Below are 22394 nucleotides of genomic sequence, written 5' to 3'. Positions count from 1 at the left end.
TTATCCAGACATTCGAGGACAAAGTTGTAGAAAAAATGAAATATGATTAATTATGTTATAGAAACGACGAAATGAAAGGAAAGAAACGAAAAATTAAAGGTGAAGAATTCTTATGGTGTTTCGTTACAGTTTCTAGAAAATAAAAATCGCTTTTCTAATTGGCTATTTGTTAGTCTTCTCTGATACCGATGGATTGTAAAAGTTACCCCAGTTATTGGTTTGGGATCAGTAAAGATAGCCAGAACTGATATTTTGGCAAAATCGATATTACAATGATGGCGATACATACACATACACATACACTTTATTTATACGTACTCTCTTGCTTATACATAGTGTAGAAGTGAACTTTTTACAGTTATAGCGTTCTTACGTGTGAACAACTCAAAACTGGGAGATAAAACTCAAGGATACTAAGCATCAACAATAAGAATACGTGTCTTCGGAAAATGTAAAATTCATAATACAAAATGAAAAAAATAAATAAAATGAATAAAAAGGGGGAATCTTCACCAAACGCAGTTACATAATTCTGGTTATTCATCAAAGTTTCTATTCCTAATAAGTTAAAAAAAAGTGTTCATGTTTGGCGCCGACCGTATTTTATCTGTTAGCTGTTACAAAGCCTTGGGCCATCGTCAATAAAGTTACCTATAATAAGTGCTTGAATACCAGCCAACATTTCCTATCAAGTGAACTTTTAATGAAATTAAAATTGGTTTGATGGCGCCGTGTTGAAAAACTAGGAGATAAAACTCAAGGATGCTAAGCATCAACAATAAGAAAACATGTCCTCGCAAAATGCAGAATTCGTAATGCAAAATAGATAAATAAAAAGGGGAAATCTTCATCAAACGCAGTTACATAATTCAGCTTCAGTTTATCAAAGTTCCTATTCCTAATAAGTTAAAAAAAAAGTTTTCATGTTTGGCGCCGACCGTATTGTATGCTGTTCCAAATCCTTGGGGCATCGTAAATAAAGTTACCTGTAAGGCGCTTGAATACCAGCCAACATTTCCTCTCAAGTTACCTTTTTTGAAATTAAAATTGTTTTGATGGCGCCGTGTTGAAAAACTGGGTGATAAAACTCAAGTATCGATGCTAAGCATCAACACTGAAGGAAACATGTCTTCGGAAAATGTAAAATTCATAATGCAAAATAAATAAATAAATAAATAAGTAAATGAAAAGGGGAAATCTTCATCAACCGCACTGCAGTTACATAATTCAGCTTCGGTTTATCAAAGTTCCTATTCCTAATAAGTATAATATAAGTTTTCATGTTTGGCGCCGACCGTACGCGTATTTTATCGCTGTTCCAAATTCTTGGGGCATCGTAAATAAAGTTACCTATAATTGGCGCTTGAATACCAGCCAACATTTTCTCTCAAGTGACCTGTAGCCTGTTTTGGAAATTAAATCTGCTTTGATGGCGCCGACCTGTCGTCGTGCAAAACAAATGTAGCGGAATGTAGCCTTCATGTAAGAGAGACTTTTGGAAATTACAAGACTTAAAACTCTGTTATACATTCTCGGCATACCTGCACTTTCAAGGATAATATTTTCCCCAAAACCGGTTTTGGCCATTTATCAGTAAAATAGTAAGATGCAACAAGAGAAGCGAACTTTCCGTTGACGGTGGTGCTTTTGGAATAACTGAATGAAGGAAACAAAAATATCGTTCGACTCGACAAAGCTACATCAAGGTCGAAAGAGTTTGCAGCTAGCTGCAAATCAGTGACTGTGTGGACAGCCGTGAGTCTCTAACGGAAATGCGTCCGGCTATTCAAGGTTCACGCGAACAGCTCTAGGTAGTAATTTGTTTGTTGCTGTACAAAAGTGTTCCTTTGTTCAAGCTAGAATAAATCTTCACTGAAGAAATGGCCCGCACTTGCAAATAATATTTCAACAGTGATACACTGCTGGTTCCTGTCCAAGACTAAGGGATCAAAGTTCAATTGGACAATAGCATCCAAAATAAACCAAGTTTCTGAGATCTTAAGGTTTCTTTCTGCGGACAAAATTAAGGATTATCGCAGACCATGAAATTCTTCCATGTTCAAAAGCACAATAAGATCACACTCTTGAGGTGAATGGCTCTAACACTGTAATTAATAGTAGTTATGTGTAAACCTGTTTGATCGCTTCCTGTTAATTAACTTAATTATTGCAGGATTAGGGTCTGTGATGGAAGGAGTATTTGGAAACAGATAATAAGAATCTAGGTTGTTTGTTTTGGCAAATAACGCGAAGTGGAGGTAAAATTGCAAATCTGTCCACATTGAAACTTACGCAAACGTGGAGTTGACGAAGTGCTCCCTTCGCGATCTCCAACTCCTTTGTCTTGCCCGTGATCTTTTATAGCTGTAGAATGGGGAAAATGAAAACAAAAATTGGTGAATACCTAGTAAGCCTCAGGATAGTTCTTGTCAAACAGTTTAATTATCCGCTAACCAGGTCAGTTTTGTTATCCAGCTAGTCCACAGTTAGTGCTGAACCCGGTAGCGTCGTCCAGCAACTCAGTTCTAGTATCTTGTTGTCAGTCTTCAATTATTTAAGCACATAAGATTCAGCGCAATTATGGTACTGTAATCAAGGATGTCACAAGTTTTTTTAATAATCCTATGAACAAGAGATGCAGGCAAAGTCATATGAACTACAGAATAGACGGCTGAATAACCAAATAGCAGCATTATATCACTAAGGCACGCCATAATTCCACTTTTAAAACGATATATTGTGAGAGTTTTCTTACGCTGAATGTCTTCATCATCAATCCTGAGGTGATTGGGAACGAAAGTCCCAACCAGAACCGCAATAACAATGATGAAAATCAAGACGGCAGCGACAACGATCAAGATTTTTCGACGGGGTTTTGACGTCAACTTCTCATCTACTAAATCATTCGCAGACTGTTGCTCTGCAATCTGGTCATCTCCTTGTGACAGAACATCTTTGCTTGGTTCTAATGGAATGATCTCTTTGATACTGGATTTAGACGACATCTTGAAATGACTTCAGTGAGAGCTGAAGCTTTCTTATTACCTCGTGAACGGGCGTCAATAGTTAGCCTGGTCGGCAATTGTTTGAAATATAATAAAGGAAAAAAAAAATGAGGAAACGAAAAACATCTACCGATCAGAACCATATGGCTTGTTTTTTTTTCCTTTGAAATGTTAAACAGAACTTATTTTCATTCAAAAGGCCCTGGGTATTGTCAATCATTGGCTTCAAAGCACTTGTGGTAAAAAGTTAAAAAAAAAAACTGTCCACTGACTCTTATGAGCTAAGTTCAGTAGAAGACAGCACTTCTCTTTGCCACATTACCCAGCTATTCGAGGAATATAGAACAAATAACAAAATCATGTTATAGAAACAACGAAATGAAAGAAAATAAGCGAAAACTAGAAGGTGAAGAATTTAAGGCCGGGGTTTGAATAATGGTTTTAGAGACCGTTCACCACATTTTCAACCGGCTATTGACCGGTCGCTATTTGGTAGGCCTTTCTGATACCAGTCGATTTAAAATGTACACCAGTTGTTGATTTGGGATTTAAGATGGTAAGAATTTATCTTTTGGTAAAATCAATACTACCGATGACGACGATAAACAAAAAAACCTGGAAATCAGAAAGGTAAAAATTTTGCACGATCCAGATATGAATTAGAAAAGCCACCACCTATTTTTATACTATGGTTGCCTAGTTCCAAGGCCTCTCTTTGTTTTCCGTCTCGGTCAATCCGTTTCGGGTCACGTGGTCATAGCGAAAAAGCGAGGCCTAGACAAAAATCAAAACTTTTTTCTGGCGCGAAATTTGACGTTGAGCGGTTCGCGCCATCGCAGAAAAATCGGAAGAAGTGGTAAGTTCGAACTCATTTTCGACGCAAATGCTTCGGTCGATAAGTCTCTTTAGACACTGCTTTAGAGGGCGTTACAAATCGATATTCTCAATAATCGATAATAATCGATATAAATCGATTTTTGTCGATACTAATTAACTAATTATTACCGAAAATCGATAAAAGTCGATAACAAAAACTGGTGTGATTATCGATTTTGATCGATTTTGTAATTAGGGTTCGATTTCTATAGATTTTTATCGATTTCTATTAATTTGTATCGAGCAAGCACGTCGTTCTTAATTACTCTCGTCTACCAGCTTGTATTTGACAGCCGCAAAGCCCCCAGAAAAGGAGTTTTAAGATTGTAGAAGTCGGAGAAAAAATCAAGATGCAAATAAGTAAGTTAGCAGAAAGATAATGGTAGGTAGGTAGACTTTACACAGCCATGCCTCCTATCTTTCGGCTCTATCTTTCCATCAGACCTGAAAACAGTGCAAATAATAATATAAAAGGAACTCACTACAACAAAACTATCCAGCAGCTGAATTCCATGAAACTATTGATCATGTGACTTGTCTTTTCTCGGAAACCATGTACGACATGTGACGTTTATGTGAGGTGAAGCATTAAGTACTGGGAACGAGGAGTACACCGCTCTCAATTCAACAGCGACTTATTAGCGTAAACGAAAGATAATTTATGAGGGGCGGGAATCGAGCCCACCTTAATGTATACTGATATATACCAGAATATACTCAATCGATTTGTAACGCCCTGTTTAGAGTGTATAAGAGTAGTTTTTAAAAGGAAAGGAAAGGAAACAAATGGACCATACGGCAGGGCTTTATCCTTTAGAAAGCAATTTGAGCAATTTGAAGGTAAGCATAAGTTTATTTAACTGGGAAATGAGTAATCGGCTTCACCGTTGAAATCATTTTGTTGCAATGAAAGGCTCTCTATTTTCAACCGGTTATCTACTACGTTTTTAGAAAGCGAACTAGAGAGTGTGACCCAGCAATTTGGTAGTTTAGCAACACCTTCGAAGGAAAAAGACGAATGTAAGCCTTCTTTTAAGTTTGAACTTTATACTTCTCACAGGGGACTACGTTAAGAGTTTGTTTTTCTTCATTTTGCATCAAACAGCAACAGCAAGTCTTGCACGGTGGTGAATTTTTCATTTTCGTTCTTAACTTGTACGCCACTCCTACCAATTTTGTTCCTGGATAGTTCGTCATTTTTGTTAAAGTTGAGCGGATGAAGGATCAAATCAGGGCGTTACAAATCGATCAAAATCGATCATCGAAAATGTAATCGATTAATCGATATTATTCGATATGAATCGATCGATTAGTTAAAATAATCGACAAATATCGATAATCACACGATTTGGGATTGGAGTATCGATTTTGATCGATTGCTAGAGTAAAATCAAAATAATAACTGTATGCTACCATGACCTCTTCTTGATAACCTTTCGTAACTGTATCATTTGACGGCATATATCAGCAAATATATGAACGAAAAACCAAAGATCGTCAGCAAAGTGCAGTACAAAAACCTCGATGAAACCTTAGCACATCGATCATACGGTTGCAGAGGTCTGAGCGGAAACGTGAACGTTCTTTGCAATTCTAAACTGAAGCACTTCTGTTATCTCTGGTTATCTGGGTTATCCGGGGCGCCATTTAAGTAACCAGCGAGCTGTTTAGTTTTATGGGCGCGGTATTGAGTATATTCTGGTATATATCAGTATACATTAAGGTGGGCTCGATTCCCGCCCCTCATAAATTATCTTTCGTTTACGCTAATAAGTCGCTGTTGAATTGAGAGCGGTGTACTCCTCGTTCCCAGTACTTAATGCTTCACCTCACATAAACGTCACATGTCGTACATGGTTTCCGAGAAAAGACAAGTCACATGATCAATAGTTTCATGGAATTCAGCTGCTGGATAGTTTTGTTGTAGTGAGTTCCTTTTATATTATTATTTGCACTGTTTTCAGGTCTGATGGAAAGATAGAGCCGAAAGATAGGAGGCATGGCTGTGTAAAGTCTACCTACCTACCATTATCTTTCTGCTAACTTACTTATTTGCATCTTGATTTTTTCTCCGACTTCTACAATCTTAAAACTCCTTTTCTGGGGACTTTGCGGCTGTCAAATACAAGCTGGTAGACGAGAGTAATTAAGAACGACGTGCTTGCTCGATACAAATTAATAGAAATCGATAAAAATCTATAGAAATCGAACTCTAATTACAAAATCGATCAAAATCGATAATCACACCAGTTTTTGTTATCGACTTTTATCGATTTTCGATAATAATTAGTTAATTAGTATCGACAAAAATCGATTATTATCGATTATAGAGAATATCGATTTGTAACGCCCTCATCAAATAGAAGATCTTTCATTCACAGTTCAAACTATATGTTTCATATATTTACATTCATTTATTCATCCTTCACGGGTATATTACGAACTCACAATATGATCATGAGCAGCTCCAAAAGGCTTGATAGCTCAGTTGGTAGAACACTGCACCGGCGTCGCAGAGGTCATGGGTTCGAATCCCCCTGCAAACCTGAAAAATTTTCAGGCTTTTTTTTCGCAACTGCTGAAGTTGTGTACCAATTACGAGGATCTTCCTCCTATTTGAATATATCTGTAGTTAACTTGTTCTTGCTGTAAGGAGAGTTTTAGTTTGCATAGTACAACAATCGACGGAGTGCAGTAAACAGCGCACCAATAATAAAGGATAGGGAAAAACTGTCTTCTGCAAAGGGGACGAAGGCTGAATACCACTAAATTAAGCTAAATTTTATATCTACAATGTCATTTTTTTTCCTTCAGAAAATAAGAACCTATTTAAAAACCTAGATAGCCTAAATTTTTGTTTATTATCATTTATATAAGAACCTGTTAAGGCTAAATTTTAAAATGGAAGGTTCTAATTTACTCGCGAGGTTTTACTGTACTATTTGAAACGTTACATCAAAACACAATACCTTATTTTATTGTTGTTCACCGAATGGTCATTTTGGTCGGGCCGCTACTTTCAGGTGGGCCGTTACTTTCAGGGGTCGGGCCGTTACTTTCGGAGTTTAATAGGAAGACAAAATATTAACTTTCCTTTTGGGGAGCCGTTACTTTCGGAATTCTGCGGTAACCAGAATATAAATAGCGCTGACGATAAGGATTGTAATCGATGCTAGTGCGTTATTCGGTGTTGCGCTGTTTGTATTTGCAAATACAGGGGAAAATATTTGTTAAGAAGAATGCCTCGTGCTGCACACGAAGGCAGGAACCGTTTTGCAATGCAATACTGATTGTTTACATGGCTAGAACAGCTGAAACATACAAACAAATCCGTCCGATATTTCGGTTTGCAACACAAACCTTCCTAGGGGGCTGAACGGGAAAAAAGCAAGTTTCCTCTGGAGCTAAACGGCGAAAAAAAGCTTCAGCCCTCGAGGAAGGTTTGTGTTGCAAACCACTGAAATTATCGGGCTAATTTGCTTTTTATCAGTAATATTTCCATTTGTTAATTTTTCTCCACTTTCCGCCTTTTATAGGATTAGTCTGCCGTCTGTATGTTGGCGTATAGAACAACAATATTGACTTCTTCAACTTGAGAGTGAAATAGAAAGTAAGAACTTTAAAATCAAATCAAAACATGACTTTCGGTGGCGATAGTTTCCATAGCATGAAATTATTGTCATTTGCATCGCTAACTTCATCCTCTGAACAGCCGGTATTGTAAGAAAAGATGCCTCCTTCTATTAGCTTATAAGAGTCAGTGGTCACTACTTTGAATATTATATTACGAGTGCGTTGAAGCTTTTGATTGATTGGGCAACGCCAACGAAACCGTCGCTTCAAAATAAAATGTTCTCAGCGTTATCTAGCACTACACCGTCTTATACGTACAATTTTGAGGCTAAGGCTGGGTGTTTTTATTACTATTGCTGGTAATTTGGGCCTGAAAAGTTCTTAAGATGTTCTTAAGTTATCTTTATATCTATGCGGACGTGACTTGGGTTAATTGGACAATATAGACTATTTTTTTTTTCGTGTATTTTTTTTATCCGTATTTACACTGTTCATTCTAAAAACATTTGCTTGGAATAAAATGTTCTTAACTGACTCTCAGCCCGGGTAATGTTCTGAGTATGTTCTTAAATTATAGTTAATCGCAGCCTCAAAGTTCTTATAAAAACGGTTCTTATAAAAAAAAGAGTGTATTACTGTGATTATTCCAATTCGTTTAACCGTGTGTAAAGTAGCCGAACAATCTTGGAACAGCCGGAATTCGTTGTTGTTTGGCCAAGGACGCCGAAGAAATGTATGAAAGTTATTAATTCTCGTTGCCGTTGTCGTCGAATCATCTCAGTAACAAATGCGGTGATCCAGCCCACTGACTCTGATTGGTAGAATTTTGTCAACTTCCGCTTTCGCAAACGCTTAAACAGAAGTTAACAGAGCTTCCGCTCTCACTAAAGTCATTTCGAGATTCGATCAAGATGCCGTCCAAGCCCGATATCAAAGACATTATTCCTTTAGAACCAAGTAACGTTGCTTTATTACAACAAGATGCCGATCAAAGTGCAGAGCACCAGTCTGTAAATGATGCAGGGCGGAATGTGAAGTTCTCATCAAGATCCCGTCGAAAAACTATGATTGTTGTCGCTGTCATTGTGATTGTCATCACTGTTACAGGAGTCCTTGTTGGGATACTCGTTCCAAAGCGCCTCAGCAATGACGAAGAAGACAACTATTGTGAGTAAAATCGAATACTGAACTTAGTGCATTGCTAATGATACAATGATTCTATTTAGCTGCAGGTTTGTCTGCACTCTTGTTTATACGATTTACTCAGCTACTGTTAGTATGACGAATGAAAAACTGACAGACACGCCTTTGTACAATCAGGCAAGGAAACCCGAATCATCGAGTTTAGATTCGATTTCGAGTTTGACTTCGAGTTTGGCTTCGAGTTAGATTTCGCGTTAGCTGGCTACATAAAAATACAAAAAAATAAAATATTTTGTTATTTTCGAGAGCGAGAGCGCCCTCTTGAAAGACTCGCATGTGGCATGAAAGAAATGTGAATACTTGGAAATTTAAATTTCAAAATTAATTAAAAGAGACCAATCTGGGTATCGCTCGAGCTTTATTTTTACAATTTATGCGAACAGTATCATGGCGTTTTATTTTTTGTTTTGTCGTTCCTCACGTGCAACCCTAAATGACAGCGAAAAATAATATTTGCGCTTCGTCCTAAGTACTGTTCACGAGACCAAAATTCGTGAATTCTCGCCCCTTTCACATGGGAAAACGCATCCCCCCCCCCCCCCCACTTCCTCCCCGCTTCTTCCAAGAATGAAGGATAGCATGTATACGATTATTTTCCGCAAAATGTAGATACTAACCATGATCCAACAATTTATTAATTGGTGTACAACGAAAGGAAACAGTTCAGAAAGTGACCGGATACGAAAGTAAAAGTGGCGTGACGTTAATAGGTTGAAAAAATTTTAGAATATAAAATCATTTTAACTTAGATAGTTAAAGTTTGAGGCAGTAAACTGCTTTCTGTCGCCTTCCTTTATATGCGACTGTGTTGAACTGAAACTTTATTGCGTGTTCAAGAAAAATCAATAAATAAAAGAAAGCTCGAAGTTGGATGTCGCCTCGGGTTTCGCGCTAACTGGGTGACCCCAGTCGGTTCGCGCTCATCTCATCTCACCTCTATATTTACCCTCGCTATCACTATCTGAGTAGCGAGAGCTTCTGTCTAACACCTTTCGTTTCTTAAGCCTGGTCGGTGTATTAGCTAATTTTTGTCCTCGTTTTTCCATTCTGTAGCTGAAAAATATTTCCAAGACAAAGGGGAAGTAGATGGCGAAGGAAGCACTTCCTCACCTCTACGTTTGAGTAAGTTCATTCTGTATAAACACATTTCCATCTCGCCTCATTCATTTAATGAATAAACATGATTCCCATTATATTCTGTTTCGAAATATTCCTTCTACCACAGTTTCCCTGTCGCACAACTAAATGGAAATTCGCTTTTCAGTTAATTACGTCGTTAAATTTTATAAACAGACAAAACTGTTTTGGGAAAAAAGAGAAGTTCTGTGGTAGGTAGGAAAATAAAATTGGACGCGCGTCGAGAATGCATTACTGAGTGTTGTCTACATTTGTTTTGCACGAGGTTGGCGCCGTCAAGACGATTAAATGTCATGTTCAGGGTAGACGTCAATCGAGAACAAAATTAAAACTACGCATAATTTGGCAAACAAGTCGACTGGTATTCAATCGTCACTGTGAAGGAGCTGCAGGTAATATTACCGTCTAATTGAAAAAAAAAAAAAAAAAAAAAAGGGAAAGAAAGAAAAGTAATCCTGAAGAGACCACTCTTGACAATCTCAAAAACATCATACCTGTCATATCACCAAACAGCCGTACCCACCAATCTTGCGGGAACTGTGCAATGTGGAATCTACCAAAAATGGCTTACTTGCACTTAGCCAATATCAGTTCATTACATATGACATTTCAGCGTTGTCAAAATACTGTTCTTTCCGTCGAGAATTCAGTGTAGGCAGTTCTACTGAGCGTAACATAGCGTGACGGTAATGAAATACTGACAAGATGCATAACAAGGTGCTTTATACCAGTTCACGCGAATATGGTTCGAGTCGTGGTCGGGCCGGCACAAGGGTCTTCCTTGAAATTTGAATTTCTAAACTTCAATTAGACATTTATAAGGCTGGTTGCATCGACAAAGTTTGTTTGTTCTTGAGAATTTTGACTTGTTCGTATCTAAATGATAAACTATCCGTAAACTTGCTCAGAAACTGGAACTCCAGTTTTATAGAAAGGAGACTTGTTCTGCTTGTTTAGGTAAAACTTGACAAATTGTTGTCCTACAGAGAATATAAGCTTATCAAATGCATACTTGTCGAGAAAACCTTTCTCGTGGACAAGCAGCCTTACACAGAAAGGAGTCCAGTTTTTCACTTTCGGTTAGTTTCTGTTCGCACAAAAGAATGGGCCTTCTGAGGAAGTTAAATTTTCCCACAGTGGGGGGTGGTCAAGTTAACAAGGAAAGAAAATCCACGAAACCGCATTTCAGTTGAGCAGATTTGCTAGCGAGACTGCGATGTATTCTACCTACCGGCCCACTTACACTGCTTCCTATCTACCTATGCCTATAAACGTGCATGCATACACGTATGCATAAATTCACACACACGGCTTTTCAGTACAAATATACGACCTCTGATAAATCTCGTCTTCGATGAAACTGAGGACGTCAGCCGGTTCCAACCTTTTTTATCCCTTTACCTTTTAGAATTTTTGATCAAAAGTGAAAGTGTGTTATTTAATTCCTTAATGTTTTTTGCAGCAACGACGACAAAAGTAAGACCTTCAGCCAAAATATCAGTCTCGGCTTTCACTCATCAATCGAAAGTTACAGCGTCGATGTGCAGTACCTGTAATAATGTGTCGACGAAGTTATCTGCTTCACTTAAAGACATTGATGCCCATACCACCACACGATCACCTCTCTCGTCAATCAGCCAACTTGTACCAAATACAGGTAAAAACTGCGACTTTCTTTAAGTTTTGTCAGGAGTACCCAACGACTCGTTCATAGAAAATTAATTAAAGCAATCGGGCCAAATCGCATTTGGAAACATGTTTAGTGCGTGTAACGCATTTTTGAATCTCGGGTGAAGATTGTTTGAGTTCTGTATCCCCACAATTCGCCTTCATCAACCTTTATCCCCTATCCCAGCGCTGATCGTCCCAATCACCAGTTCGCTTGTGATCGTCCCGTTAAGCTTGCTCCGATGGCCCTCCTCACCTTCTCCGAGGGTATACTAACTCATTTAAGTTAAGGTGGCTGGCACCGATTTCGAGCGCTTTGAAGCATTTTAACTTTGACTGATTAATACTACACTCTTTATCAGTTGATAAAGCAGTAACAATATCAAACAAATGCCTTAACATTGGCAAACAAGTTATTGTCACTTTTTTCGACTTAATAAGTTACCAAAGTAACAATGTAACCTGTTAAAACAGCCTTAAATTTATCTTTAAGTGACTACAACTGAAATAAACGAGCTCGTTGACCCCCTTTCTTTATTATTGAATTGTAGCTAGCATGGCAAGACGGAACGTTTTGCGAAGTTTTAAAAAAGCTGTAGGAAAGAGTTCAGAGCCACCTTAAAATTTTCGAAAGCTTTTAAGCTTTAAGCTTTAAGCTTTTAAGCCACCTTAAAAGGTGGCTCTGAATCTCTTCCTGCATGTCATACTTTGACACTTCGCAAAACAATTGCGCCTTGAATTGCTAACTACATACAATTCAATAATAAAAAATGGGGCTCACCGAGCTCGTTTGAGTTATATTCACCTAAAGCTGAAATTAGGGTTTTTTACAGGTTATATCGTTGCTGTGGTAACTTTCTAAGTAAAAAAGAAAAAAACTGAAAAAAATGACCATAACTTGCTCACCAATGTTTAGGTATTTGTTTGATACCATTATTGTAGTATCCACTAGTGATAAAGAGTGGTAGTAATGATCGATCGAAATACAACAGAAGGACTTTAAGTACTGAAAACCGTACAGAGCCATCTTAAATGCCTTGTAGGGGTAGTGTGAGCGTGAGCCCCCCACGTATTCGTTTAGGGTAATTCTAATGTTGTAATATCCGTTGCATTTCTGGTTAGTCCCAACTGCGAATTCAACTAGTTCAGTTTCACAAAATCCATAGAGAGCGGTCATTGTATTTTGTAGGCTGTTCATAGTCCCCTTTTTTCCCGTGGGATTTTCAAGACTCGTAAGCTTCAATCAAACTCCCGCTATCTTGGTTTGTAAAGGCAAGCGCGCAACCTGGGGAAGGTGCCCAACATGGTCTGCCGGTGGATTTTGAGCGGAAGTAAAGCCACACTACGTCCAAAATACACCACCTCAACCTCGGAAGAAAACCATAAAGCCATACCACCTCAACCTCGGAAGAAAACCGTCAGTAACACTGAAACTCCATGGCATCAAGAACATGAACGTGAAAGGTGTCAAAAAATTTCAGAACACGCCTCTGCCCTTATCTTCATCACTTGTATTTTTTTTACATTTTATTTATTTTAATTTCAGCAACTTAATTACCACTTATTTACAACTTAATTACTTAATTAATTACAACTTACAACTTAAATAAGTTTCGGGAAAAAACACACATACAAGAGAGGGAAGATAGAGAAATTACAGGACATTACTATAAATTAAATTACAGTACAATAAATTAAATTACAATACAATACATTACCTACAATAAGCTAGCTACATGCAGCGCACTGTTTACTGGACAGGAGGACAACAAGAAAAGGCTAGAGTAATCCTGGAGTAATTGTCTTGTTCATGTTTTCATGTGCAAAATGTAGAAGTGCTACTGGAATTAGAGAGCCAAAAATATTATTTTACAATACCTACAAATCATTTACTAGAGACTTCGGCCTGCAACATATTCAGTCAGTTCTATTTGGACACCTTCAGCCTCAGAAGAAGGGCAGAGTACCAAACACATGGTCCTTAAAGGCCTCCAGATCGTCAGTGTTGTCAATAGCATCAACTAGACTATGGTGCTACTAAAGCAGGAGCATGAATTGATTAGACCGAAACTTGATATAATCATTGTTAGTTGTTTTACCAATTTGTATTTCAGAAGCCAAGTGGTCACGTTGGAGTCTCTGGAGTGACTGCACTAAAACCTGTGGTAATGGTACACGCGTCCGCACAAGAACATGTGTCGCTCAAAATCAGCGGGCAGTTTTTGCTCCAATTTCATGCGCAGGAAAACCTCGACAGACAAGCAATTGTTCCCAGTGGGGTTGTCCAGGTAGATAATGTCATTTTGCACTTTTCACGCTTTAATTCTTTATTTGCGTCAGATGCAATCTTTCACTCCACTTTTCGATCGTTGCTTGTGGCACAAAACGCTTAACTTCTTCATCACTGGCAGGTCGGAGAACATGCAGTACAGTGTATATATATTTTAAAACAATTCGCTGCTCTTGTTGTGGCAATTACTGTTTTGGAAAGCAGGGTGTTGCCGCAAGCCTCCCCGTTTGTAACAATTTTGTCATTTCTACCTATTGTTTCGCTAATTCGAAAGTCAATACTACTTTCATCGAACGATTTATTCAATTCTTAGATTGCCTCCAAACTTGCATCAAAGGAACACTGAATGCTGCTTGTGATGCCTGTACATGTGACAATCACATACTCACTGGTCGCGTACAGACGAAGGACGGTGCACCAATTTCGGAAGCCAAAATCGCTTTGTCAGAGACACCGTATAAAGTTCTGGCGCAGACAGACGACAAGGGGTTCTTTAAAGCTTTGAATGTCTGTACAGATGCCAAACAGGAGTTTGTTATCTCCAGAGATGGCTTTGTACCTGTGAAATTGAAGGCAACTGTTTCATCATCAACAGCAGCAAATGTGAAAGTTCAATTAGAGGACGCAGGTATCCAATTAACTTATTCCTTTGTTTCCTGTCGATTTAACAGTCGAAATAACTGATCCTTAGTTCTCATGTAAAATCAATATTTAAATCATCTTTGATCATGTTCATCGAGGGGTCAAAGGGTGTTTGCTGTTCAGGAAAATAGTGATCAGAGCATTTAATATGAGCAAACGTAAGAGTTGTAAGGAACGTTCCTTTAACGTGAATGATTAGAATGAATGGCGCTTGAGGTGCTCACTTGCAGCGACTTATTTGACAAACTTACCTCTTTTATCCTTTAGTACCACCATCCATAACTGTACATCCTCAAAGTAAGATGCGCATTTCTGGTGATGCTGTAACCTTCTGTTGCGATGGAGAAGGCAACCCACCACCGGAATTCGAATGGTGAGGAAATTACGTGTGTACCAACATCTCACAAAAAAAACGTTGGTTCTTTAAAATTTTATTTGATGTTTAAAAAACGAGCAGGAGTGTTTTATCGGGTTTAAAACCACAAGGCGCAGCCGAGTGGTTTTAGAGCCGATAAAACACGTGCTGCGAGTTTTTTGAACGGCTTCAGAAACATTCCTGGAAAAGCGTGTGTCAATAGAGTTCATAACAATGATGCTCTTGTGAACGTTGGAAATTAGCATACAAGAAAAACACCATAAAACACCACATACTAATAAGGAGGAGGTTTATCGATATAAAGTCACTGCACGTGATTCATTATCGACCATTTGATAGGTCAATGGGCTTAACAATTGTTAATGGTTTTTGAAGGTTCTCGAAACAGTTTTAGTTATAGTATTAACCCTCCTTTTATTGTCAAGGGGTTAACGTTCTTGAAGATTTTGACGGAGGCGTAAAGTTCCCCCTTCCCCAAATGGATCAGGAAATCAGAAAAAGCTTGCTAAATGCGGTTAACCTTTATCCACAACGTCTACTTAACAAGAAGCATAGGTGTTTTGTCTCAGAATTATCTAACCCCACGAATTTTATCCTGGGAGTATGACACTTTGAACCTCCGTCGGTTACCTTAAATTTCCCGCTGTCTTGTACTTAAGGCTGGGTGTGATACTACTAGTTTACCCAAGATATTTTTGCACCTCCGGGCTGATATCTTGTAAACCTTACCTGGTAAATCAAACCATGTTTGCGTCCCCCCGAAAGAGCTTTCGCACTATCAGTTGTACTCGATGTCTGAATTGAAGAGGTTAGAACAGCTTTCCTAGTCAAAGTTGCATGGTGCAATTTCAAAATGGACGTCATGTTAAGGTTATTATTTCACATAGAGAACTTCCCCTACATACACGTGTTGAAAATTAATTCCCCGTTGTCTAGAAAGCAGGACATAATAATGTGATACTTGGATCGACGTTTGCTTTGTACGTTTTTCGCCTATTATATCAATAGATTTTATCCACTTCGACTGTTTCGTCAGGTTTAAAGACAATAACATCATCGATAAAGATGTCTTCCATTATGGCAAGACTCTAGAAATTTCTAACGTGAGCGGTCTTACGGGAAGATATCGATGCCGAGTGGTAAACGACTATGGTTCGGAATTTTCTGATATCGCTGATTTGAGAGTTTTTGGTAAGTACATATTTGTCTGAAATCAATTTTGTAATATGACTAGCTCACAGCATGGCATGGGAAGACCGTGAATTTGATGAAAAAGTAACAACCTTGCTATCCATTGAAAAAGAGTAACTATATGTACTCTTACCCACCGGGAGTAGAATTTCAGTGGTGATTAAATGTGAAAGAACTGGAAAAATGTTACGTTTGTCGGAATTATAATAAAACCGCGTTTGTGTTTAATATTTTAATTAAGGGTCACATGTACAGTGATGAAAGGATCGAACATTGAGACCTGCAACCATCTCTTTTACGAGTAACTTGTTCATGATGAAGAATATCTCTCTTTTAAGATCTTGTTTTTAACATATTTATCACCTTAAACTTTTCCTGATATTCTCGGTGATCGCTTCCAGGGGCAAAGTCTTGTTACACTTATCTTATCGTGATCCTAGGTACAAGAGATACAGCCTCTTGTAGCCCGACCCCCATCAGCAAAAATGCCACTCTGCCAGCAGGTTGTGTGATAAGTGGAACAACGAATAACACCATTGATGTTGGAGAGTGTGAACCAACGGCATGCCTTCGAAACGACTCCACCCTTTCAAATAAGACCTGCCAAGATGAGAGGTTTTGTTGCGCAGTTGAGAAAGTAACGGACGTTATTGTAAGCTGCGGGGGCTCTGTAACATTCACTATTTCTAAGGTAGCGCGTTGTGGTTGCCAAACATGCGTGGAACCAAAAGCACAAATATCTGGGGTGGTTGTCGGCTTAAAAGGAGCCACCGAAAAACCCATTGCCTACTGCGACATTGAGTTTGAAGACAATTTCTACAGCACAGATGAAAATGGTTTCTTTACTTTTGAGGCTCCCAAGGATAAACAACGTTTGTCTGTGGTGTTTAAGGATACTTATGATCGAGAGTATGCAGACTTCACCAAGGTATTTCGTATCATTAAGGGTGAGACGTTGTTTTCGAAAATTATTTTGAAAGCCAAGCCAGTACCAAAGCCGTTCAATTCCTCTGAGGATTTCAAAGTTCAACTGGGAGACAGTAATGACGACTCAGCTTTTGCCGAGATGGAAATACCAAAAGATGCTATGCTGAAGGATGACGGCACCATTTTTTCTGGCCAAGCAAACCTTAAATTGGACGTTATGGATCCTCGTAACATGTCTGATATTCTTACAGCCCCAGGGGATTATTCTACTGTCGACGAGGATGGGGAAGAACAGATGTTACTCAGCTACGGAATGCTTAGTTTAGACTTTGAAGATGACAGTGGAAATAAACTTTCAACTTCCAAGCCCATTAAACTATTCCTAGATCCGCAAAAATTCAACATTTCGGTCGACAGTCATGGAAATACTAAGACAAAACTTTGGTGGTTAGACGCAAAGACAGGAAGATGGATAAAAGCAGGTGATTTGAGGCTGGAAAACAAAACCTCCAGCAGGAGCAAACGATCTCCTACACGCTTTGTGCTTGAAACGGAAATAACACCAGCTATCTCCAGAAGAGGAAAACTCAATGTTGACGTGATAGAGAATTTTGGTGCAGTTCGAGTCACTGCTCCAGTGGGTTCAACCATTAGAATACTTTGCGAAGAGCCAAATACACCCACCAGGAAATATACTGGATATTTGGAAAGCACTGTCAATGACTTACAAGTTACCTGCATATCCGTTTGGATCAAGAAAACGTGTTTTATGCAAGGAGAAAGTGTCGATGCACGATTCTTACAACCGTCAACTCCAGATTCTTTCCCTTCCCCTGTGTCGGCCACAGTTGTATCGAACCAAAGGCTGCAAAATCCACGGGCACCCAATGTACGTATACAGTCATTCAAATTTGACGTCAACACGGCAAGAGGGGGACCAATATTTCCCCATTATAATCGCGGTACCCCACAACAATGCAAAGCTCCTTATTTGACGCCCGGACTACGCCAATTTGAATTTCAAGATCTTGCACCCTCTCCGCTTAAGCTGGTTAGTCCCCGCCTCGGGGATAGGAAATATCCACTCAACTGGTATCCCACCAACGAAAACTGTTTCATCAAAATAGTAATAAACGGCCAAAGATCATCCATATTTCTCGCCTCTAGCCACAGGCCAAACAAAGGAAGCAAATTTGGTGACTCTGTAGCCACGGCCCAGCCAGCGACTAATAAAGATGATGCGTACGTGGCTTGCCTCGAGATTCGATGTCCGGGAAATGTGTATAATACTGCTACCAGACGGCAAGTCCCCGAATGGACACACGTCTTAGTAACTCATTTGACTGGGACTTGTGACTTTCAGAGGCACCACCTGAGTAAGCAAGGCGACATCGATAACCAGGGAACCGCGTGTCCGACTCGATCCAAGCGACATTCACCAGGATCTGAAACATGGCTGTGTGTTCCACTTCCTAGCGGCGGATTTGACGTTGATAATGTGTACACTGCCAACAGGAATAAACTTCGCCTGGGAGAACAGAGATGCAACAACGGAAACAAGAGATGGGCTCCAGGGATGACAGACGAAACAAACGTACAAGGAGCAACTGTAGAATTCTCTTGCAGGTAAGCAGACTAAAGTAAACGAGATATGGTTTGTAAGCAAGTGTTGTCAGTAAATAGTCAAGGGCAGCCTGATTCTAATAAACGCATAAGTCTTTATGCCCGTGTTAGACTTCACTGTGGTTGACCTGGCGAGCTCCAGGTACACAACACCCCACGTCCGCGAACACGACATACGTTTCAGATAACTACAGTACGAACCCCCCTCCCCGGCATCTCTTTACTCTAGGTCTAATCTATCGATTTATTTTGAGAGACCCCTTTAAATACCTAAACATGATGACAGTTTCCCTAAGTTTTTCTATACTTCAGCTTATGAAATCCTTACCCTTTCATATATCTCCAGCCTTAAGAAGATACCCCTTTGGGAAGAGCCTCCCCATATAATGCTTCTACTATATTTGATCAGAACAAAGAGGTTGTACATAACACAAGGTCAGCTCGGGCTTCCGACTTTAAAAGTTTCACTATATGCCATTTTCAATATAAACTATGGGTAAGTTGTGTCAACTTCAAAAGTAGCTATGGCTGCATGCTGGTCACAAAACTGATCGAGGCGCTGGCTAAAGGACCCTAAAGGCAAGCTTGGATTAAGAAAATTTTCATACTATTTTAAACCGTTATGTTTTATTTTTCAACTTCTCAGCTGAATCATCAATGTGAAGTTTGTGTAAAGCAAGAGCATTCCAGGATCCGCTGCCATGATGATGAAGATGCTGATGACGATTATGACCAGTCTAGTTTTCGCTTAAATCTAGAGATTGGTAATCTTAGATGGACTTCTGTTGTTACAAAATTATAAGCTAGAAAACTTAAGACTCCAGTTTGTATGAATTCGCCAAGAAATTCAATATAATTTAGTAGCATGCTAAAATAAGTGAAAAAAAATTCCTAAGATTCTATTTGACCCACTAGAACTAGTTTTCTTTCCTCGGAAAGGCATTTGATATGACTGTAGTCTACCGTATCAACAATCACTCTCTTTATCTCAACAAAATCACCTATAGGTTGATTGCACTGCCGCCATGTTGGTGCCAAAACAAAAGAAAGTTTGCTCACATAGTTTGCATAAAAACGGAAGTTAACTCCAAAAGGAGAAAAATCTTATTCTTCCATAACAACCAACATGGCCGCCATGACGTAACGTTCTCTCGATCTAAAGAGCGTTTTCATACACGTAATTACTGGCCATATTGGCTTACTGAAACAAAAGAAAGTATTTGCATAAAAATAGAGTTCAATTCCCCAGATGTTTAGTTTGGGACACCAACATGGCCGCCATCTCTTTGTTTTGGTACACCAACAAAACCGCCGTGGCGTCATGTGAGAACACTCTATAGGTTGATTGCATTGCCGCCATGTTAGTGCCAAAACAAAAGGAAATTTGCTTACATTGTTGCATGAAAACGTAACGTGCAATCCGCCTATACCGTATTTTATTTAGTTGTTGTTTAGGGTATTACATGCCTGACACGAAGGCGTTGTAGAATGCCAGAATACAGCTGTAATTAGCCAAGTAAATCATTCATTTAATTGAAACAATCAATCAGGCTGTATGTCAGTGAGTCAGTTATTCCACTCCTCTGCCGGGCGCGTGGTCGATCACGTGAACACAGCTCCCATGGTAAGTCGTCATAAATTTTTGACCCATTTGTTATCACCAAGTTATAACCCAGGCGAACTGGAATAAAAACGTTGACAAAAAGTTTCCAAAGATGGTAATATTAAGTGAGAACCATTCCTTAATTCAGGTGAGGAGCCTGTTTCGCGAAAGTCCCGGCAACTTACCGGGCCCGATAAGCATATGTTTAAATGTTTTTTTCGCCGGCTTCACAGTGCACGTGATTACAGACATGGTATTTGGCTAATGTTTTCATAGAATCATAAGATTTTAAAAAAATTAGTGTCCAAAGCTAACAAAAATTGACTTCTGTCAAGAAACATTTATCACTAAAGACACTTATCGGGCCCGGTAAGTTACTGGGACTTTCGAGAAACGGGCGCCTGGCTTTCGTAGTAAGCGTTTCTGTGGGATTGTGCGCTTTTTTGACCGCGCGGAAGTTGGGACGAAAGCAAAAAATTTACAAAACCAAACGGACACACTTGCTACGCAGACTTACGTTCACACAATGACTTGCTTTGGCGCAACTCGGGCACTGATCTAAAGAATGCTGCAACTCTATATTGTAGGATACTTAAAAATTATTCCATATCCAACGTATGCACAAGCACGGGCGGAATAATTGTTTTATTAAAAACAAACAAGAAATATTGCATGATATACTGATTAACAATTATCAAAAACTGGATCATTGCATAATTATAGATTCCAGGGATTTGATTGGCTTAGCAGCTATGGTATATGGGCCATTATATCATGCCCGAGAAATGTAAATCATTTTCAGTCATGACAACCACTCACGGCCTTTGCTGAATTAAGATATGGGAGGCGAGATTTTGCAAAGATAGAGGGTTGTAAGACAGAGAAAGGAAAGATAGTACGCGTCGCCGAAGGGGAGGTGGGTGGGTAAAAAACATTCTGAAATCCCAGAACGGCGTAACTTGGCGAGAAGGACCAAAAAGCAGGAATAGTTTGCTTAAATAGGCAGATGAAGTCCGACGAGGCACGGGTGGCATTAACTTTAAAACACCGAGGCGTTACAAACATGCCAGCGTTGCGCGCAGGCTAGTTTCGTGGTTATTTAAACAGTGAGAATAGCTTGCTTATTCCCTACTACTCCCATTGGAGCATAGGTCCATGGAAACTGCCCGCCGTCTCAATCTGTTTTGGGCTAGCGTTTTAAGCTCCCTCCAGGTGTAGCCTGCCTTGCCTACCTCATCGTCCACCGTTCTCCTCCAGCTCTTCCTGGGGCGTACATAGTCCTGACGTTCCATGTACCGAACAGTGTGGTTGCCTTTATGGTGACCAATTTCCGTTTAGTTTTCAACTCTACATATTGATAAACCAAACAAATAAAAAATGGTTCTACAAAATATTCTTATGTGGACAGATATTGAAAAAGGGATCGAATGGTCGAGAATGGGACACGATAAATTCGGTGTTTGATTTATACCTGCTTCGAACGAAATTAAAAAAGAAATGGGTGGTTTCTCCACAGAGGGTTTCAGCTCAGTCTCTGATAAGTGGTATTTCCGTTTCGCTCGGGAACTCATTAGGGTCCTTCAGATCAGTGTACGAGTACGGGATTGAGCACGAGTACGACTTTCAAATTTCAAATCAGTCACATCCCCAGAACTCTCACTCCTTCTCGTTACGGTTTATCAGCAGATAACGAAATCTAGACTGCAAGCAGTCCCTTTCTTGTTAGTCGAGAGGGTGCGCTCACATCGCAGCGAGTAGAAATAAACGCCCCTCTTCAAGCCCCCCTCATCCTCGGAAACCTAGGGGTAGTCATTCGGGGGCGGCGCCCGCCCCCGAATGACTACCCCTGGGTCCCCGAGGACGAGCCCCCCTCCGCTCGTTCGCTCCAGTTTTTTCGCGCTCGGCTATTTCGTTCGACCTCTCGACTATCCAGAAAGGGACTGCTTGCAGTGTAAATGAAATCCTACAAACACGATTGGTGTGACAAGCAGTCATCTTAACCACGCAAACTAGATTTGAAAAGTTGTACACTCTTTATTTTTTTATAAGAACGTCTAATCTTGGGGCTGAGGCTGAACGCTCTTAATTTTTTTCAGCAATTTGAGCCTGAAAAGTTCTTACGTTAACTGTGACTAAGGCACCTACCAATCAATCGTCGTAATGTGGTGTCAAGTTGCTTCAGTAACATGCTCAGCTGCGCGGCTTACACGTACTATTCTGATGGGTACAAGATGTCGCGGCAACCAACTCTAGGAAAATTTGGCTTTACGAATAGTACTG

At 39.5% G+C, this 22394-nt stretch overlaps 2 protein-coding genes across 8 annotated transcripts in view; one reads left to right on the top strand and one right to left on the bottom strand.

The window, feature by feature from the left end:
* The window catches only part of LOC146466686 (cartilage intermediate layer protein 1-like), a 50527-nt gene extending 47431 nt beyond the window's left edge, over nt 1-3096 (bottom strand). For all 7 annotated transcript variants that reach the window (XM_085126849.1, XM_085126848.1, XM_085126851.1 and 4 more), the window contains exons 1-2: nt 2756-3096; nt 2293-2364 (exon numbers count right to left, since the gene is read on the bottom strand). In XM_085126849.1, the coding sequence (XP_084982975.1) occupies nt 2293-2364; nt 2756-3005 (322 nt within the window). In that variant the 5' untranslated portion in view covers nt 3006-3096. The remainder of the gene's footprint in view (nt 1-2292; nt 2365-2755) is intronic.
* Nucleotides 3097-8059: 4963 nt separating this feature from the next.
* On the top strand, nt 8060-19917 carry LOC146466685 (cartilage intermediate layer protein 1-like). Its single transcript, XM_085126891.1, has 9 exons — nt 8060-8621; nt 9711-9779; nt 11257-11451; nt 13577-13750; nt 14066-14380; nt 14662-14767; nt 15807-15961; nt 16402-18514; nt 19158-19917. The coding sequence occupies exons 1-9, from the start codon at nt 8366-8368 to the stop codon at nt 19159-19161; spliced, it is 3387 nt and encodes a 1128-aa protein (XP_084983017.1). The 5' UTR covers nt 8060-8365; the 3' UTR covers nt 19162-19917.
* The last annotated feature ends 2477 nt before the right edge of the window (nt 19918-22394 follow it).

This window comes from Pavona decussata, unplaced genomic scaffold (assembly GCF_977016875.1).
Source record: "Pavona decussata unplaced genomic scaffold, jaPavDecu1.1 SCAFFOLD_141, whole genome shotgun sequence".
Lineage (NCBI taxonomy): Eukaryota > Metazoa > Cnidaria > Anthozoa > Scleractinia > Agariciidae > Pavona > Pavona decussata.
This window is presented reverse-complemented; position numbering and strand designations above follow the sequence as displayed.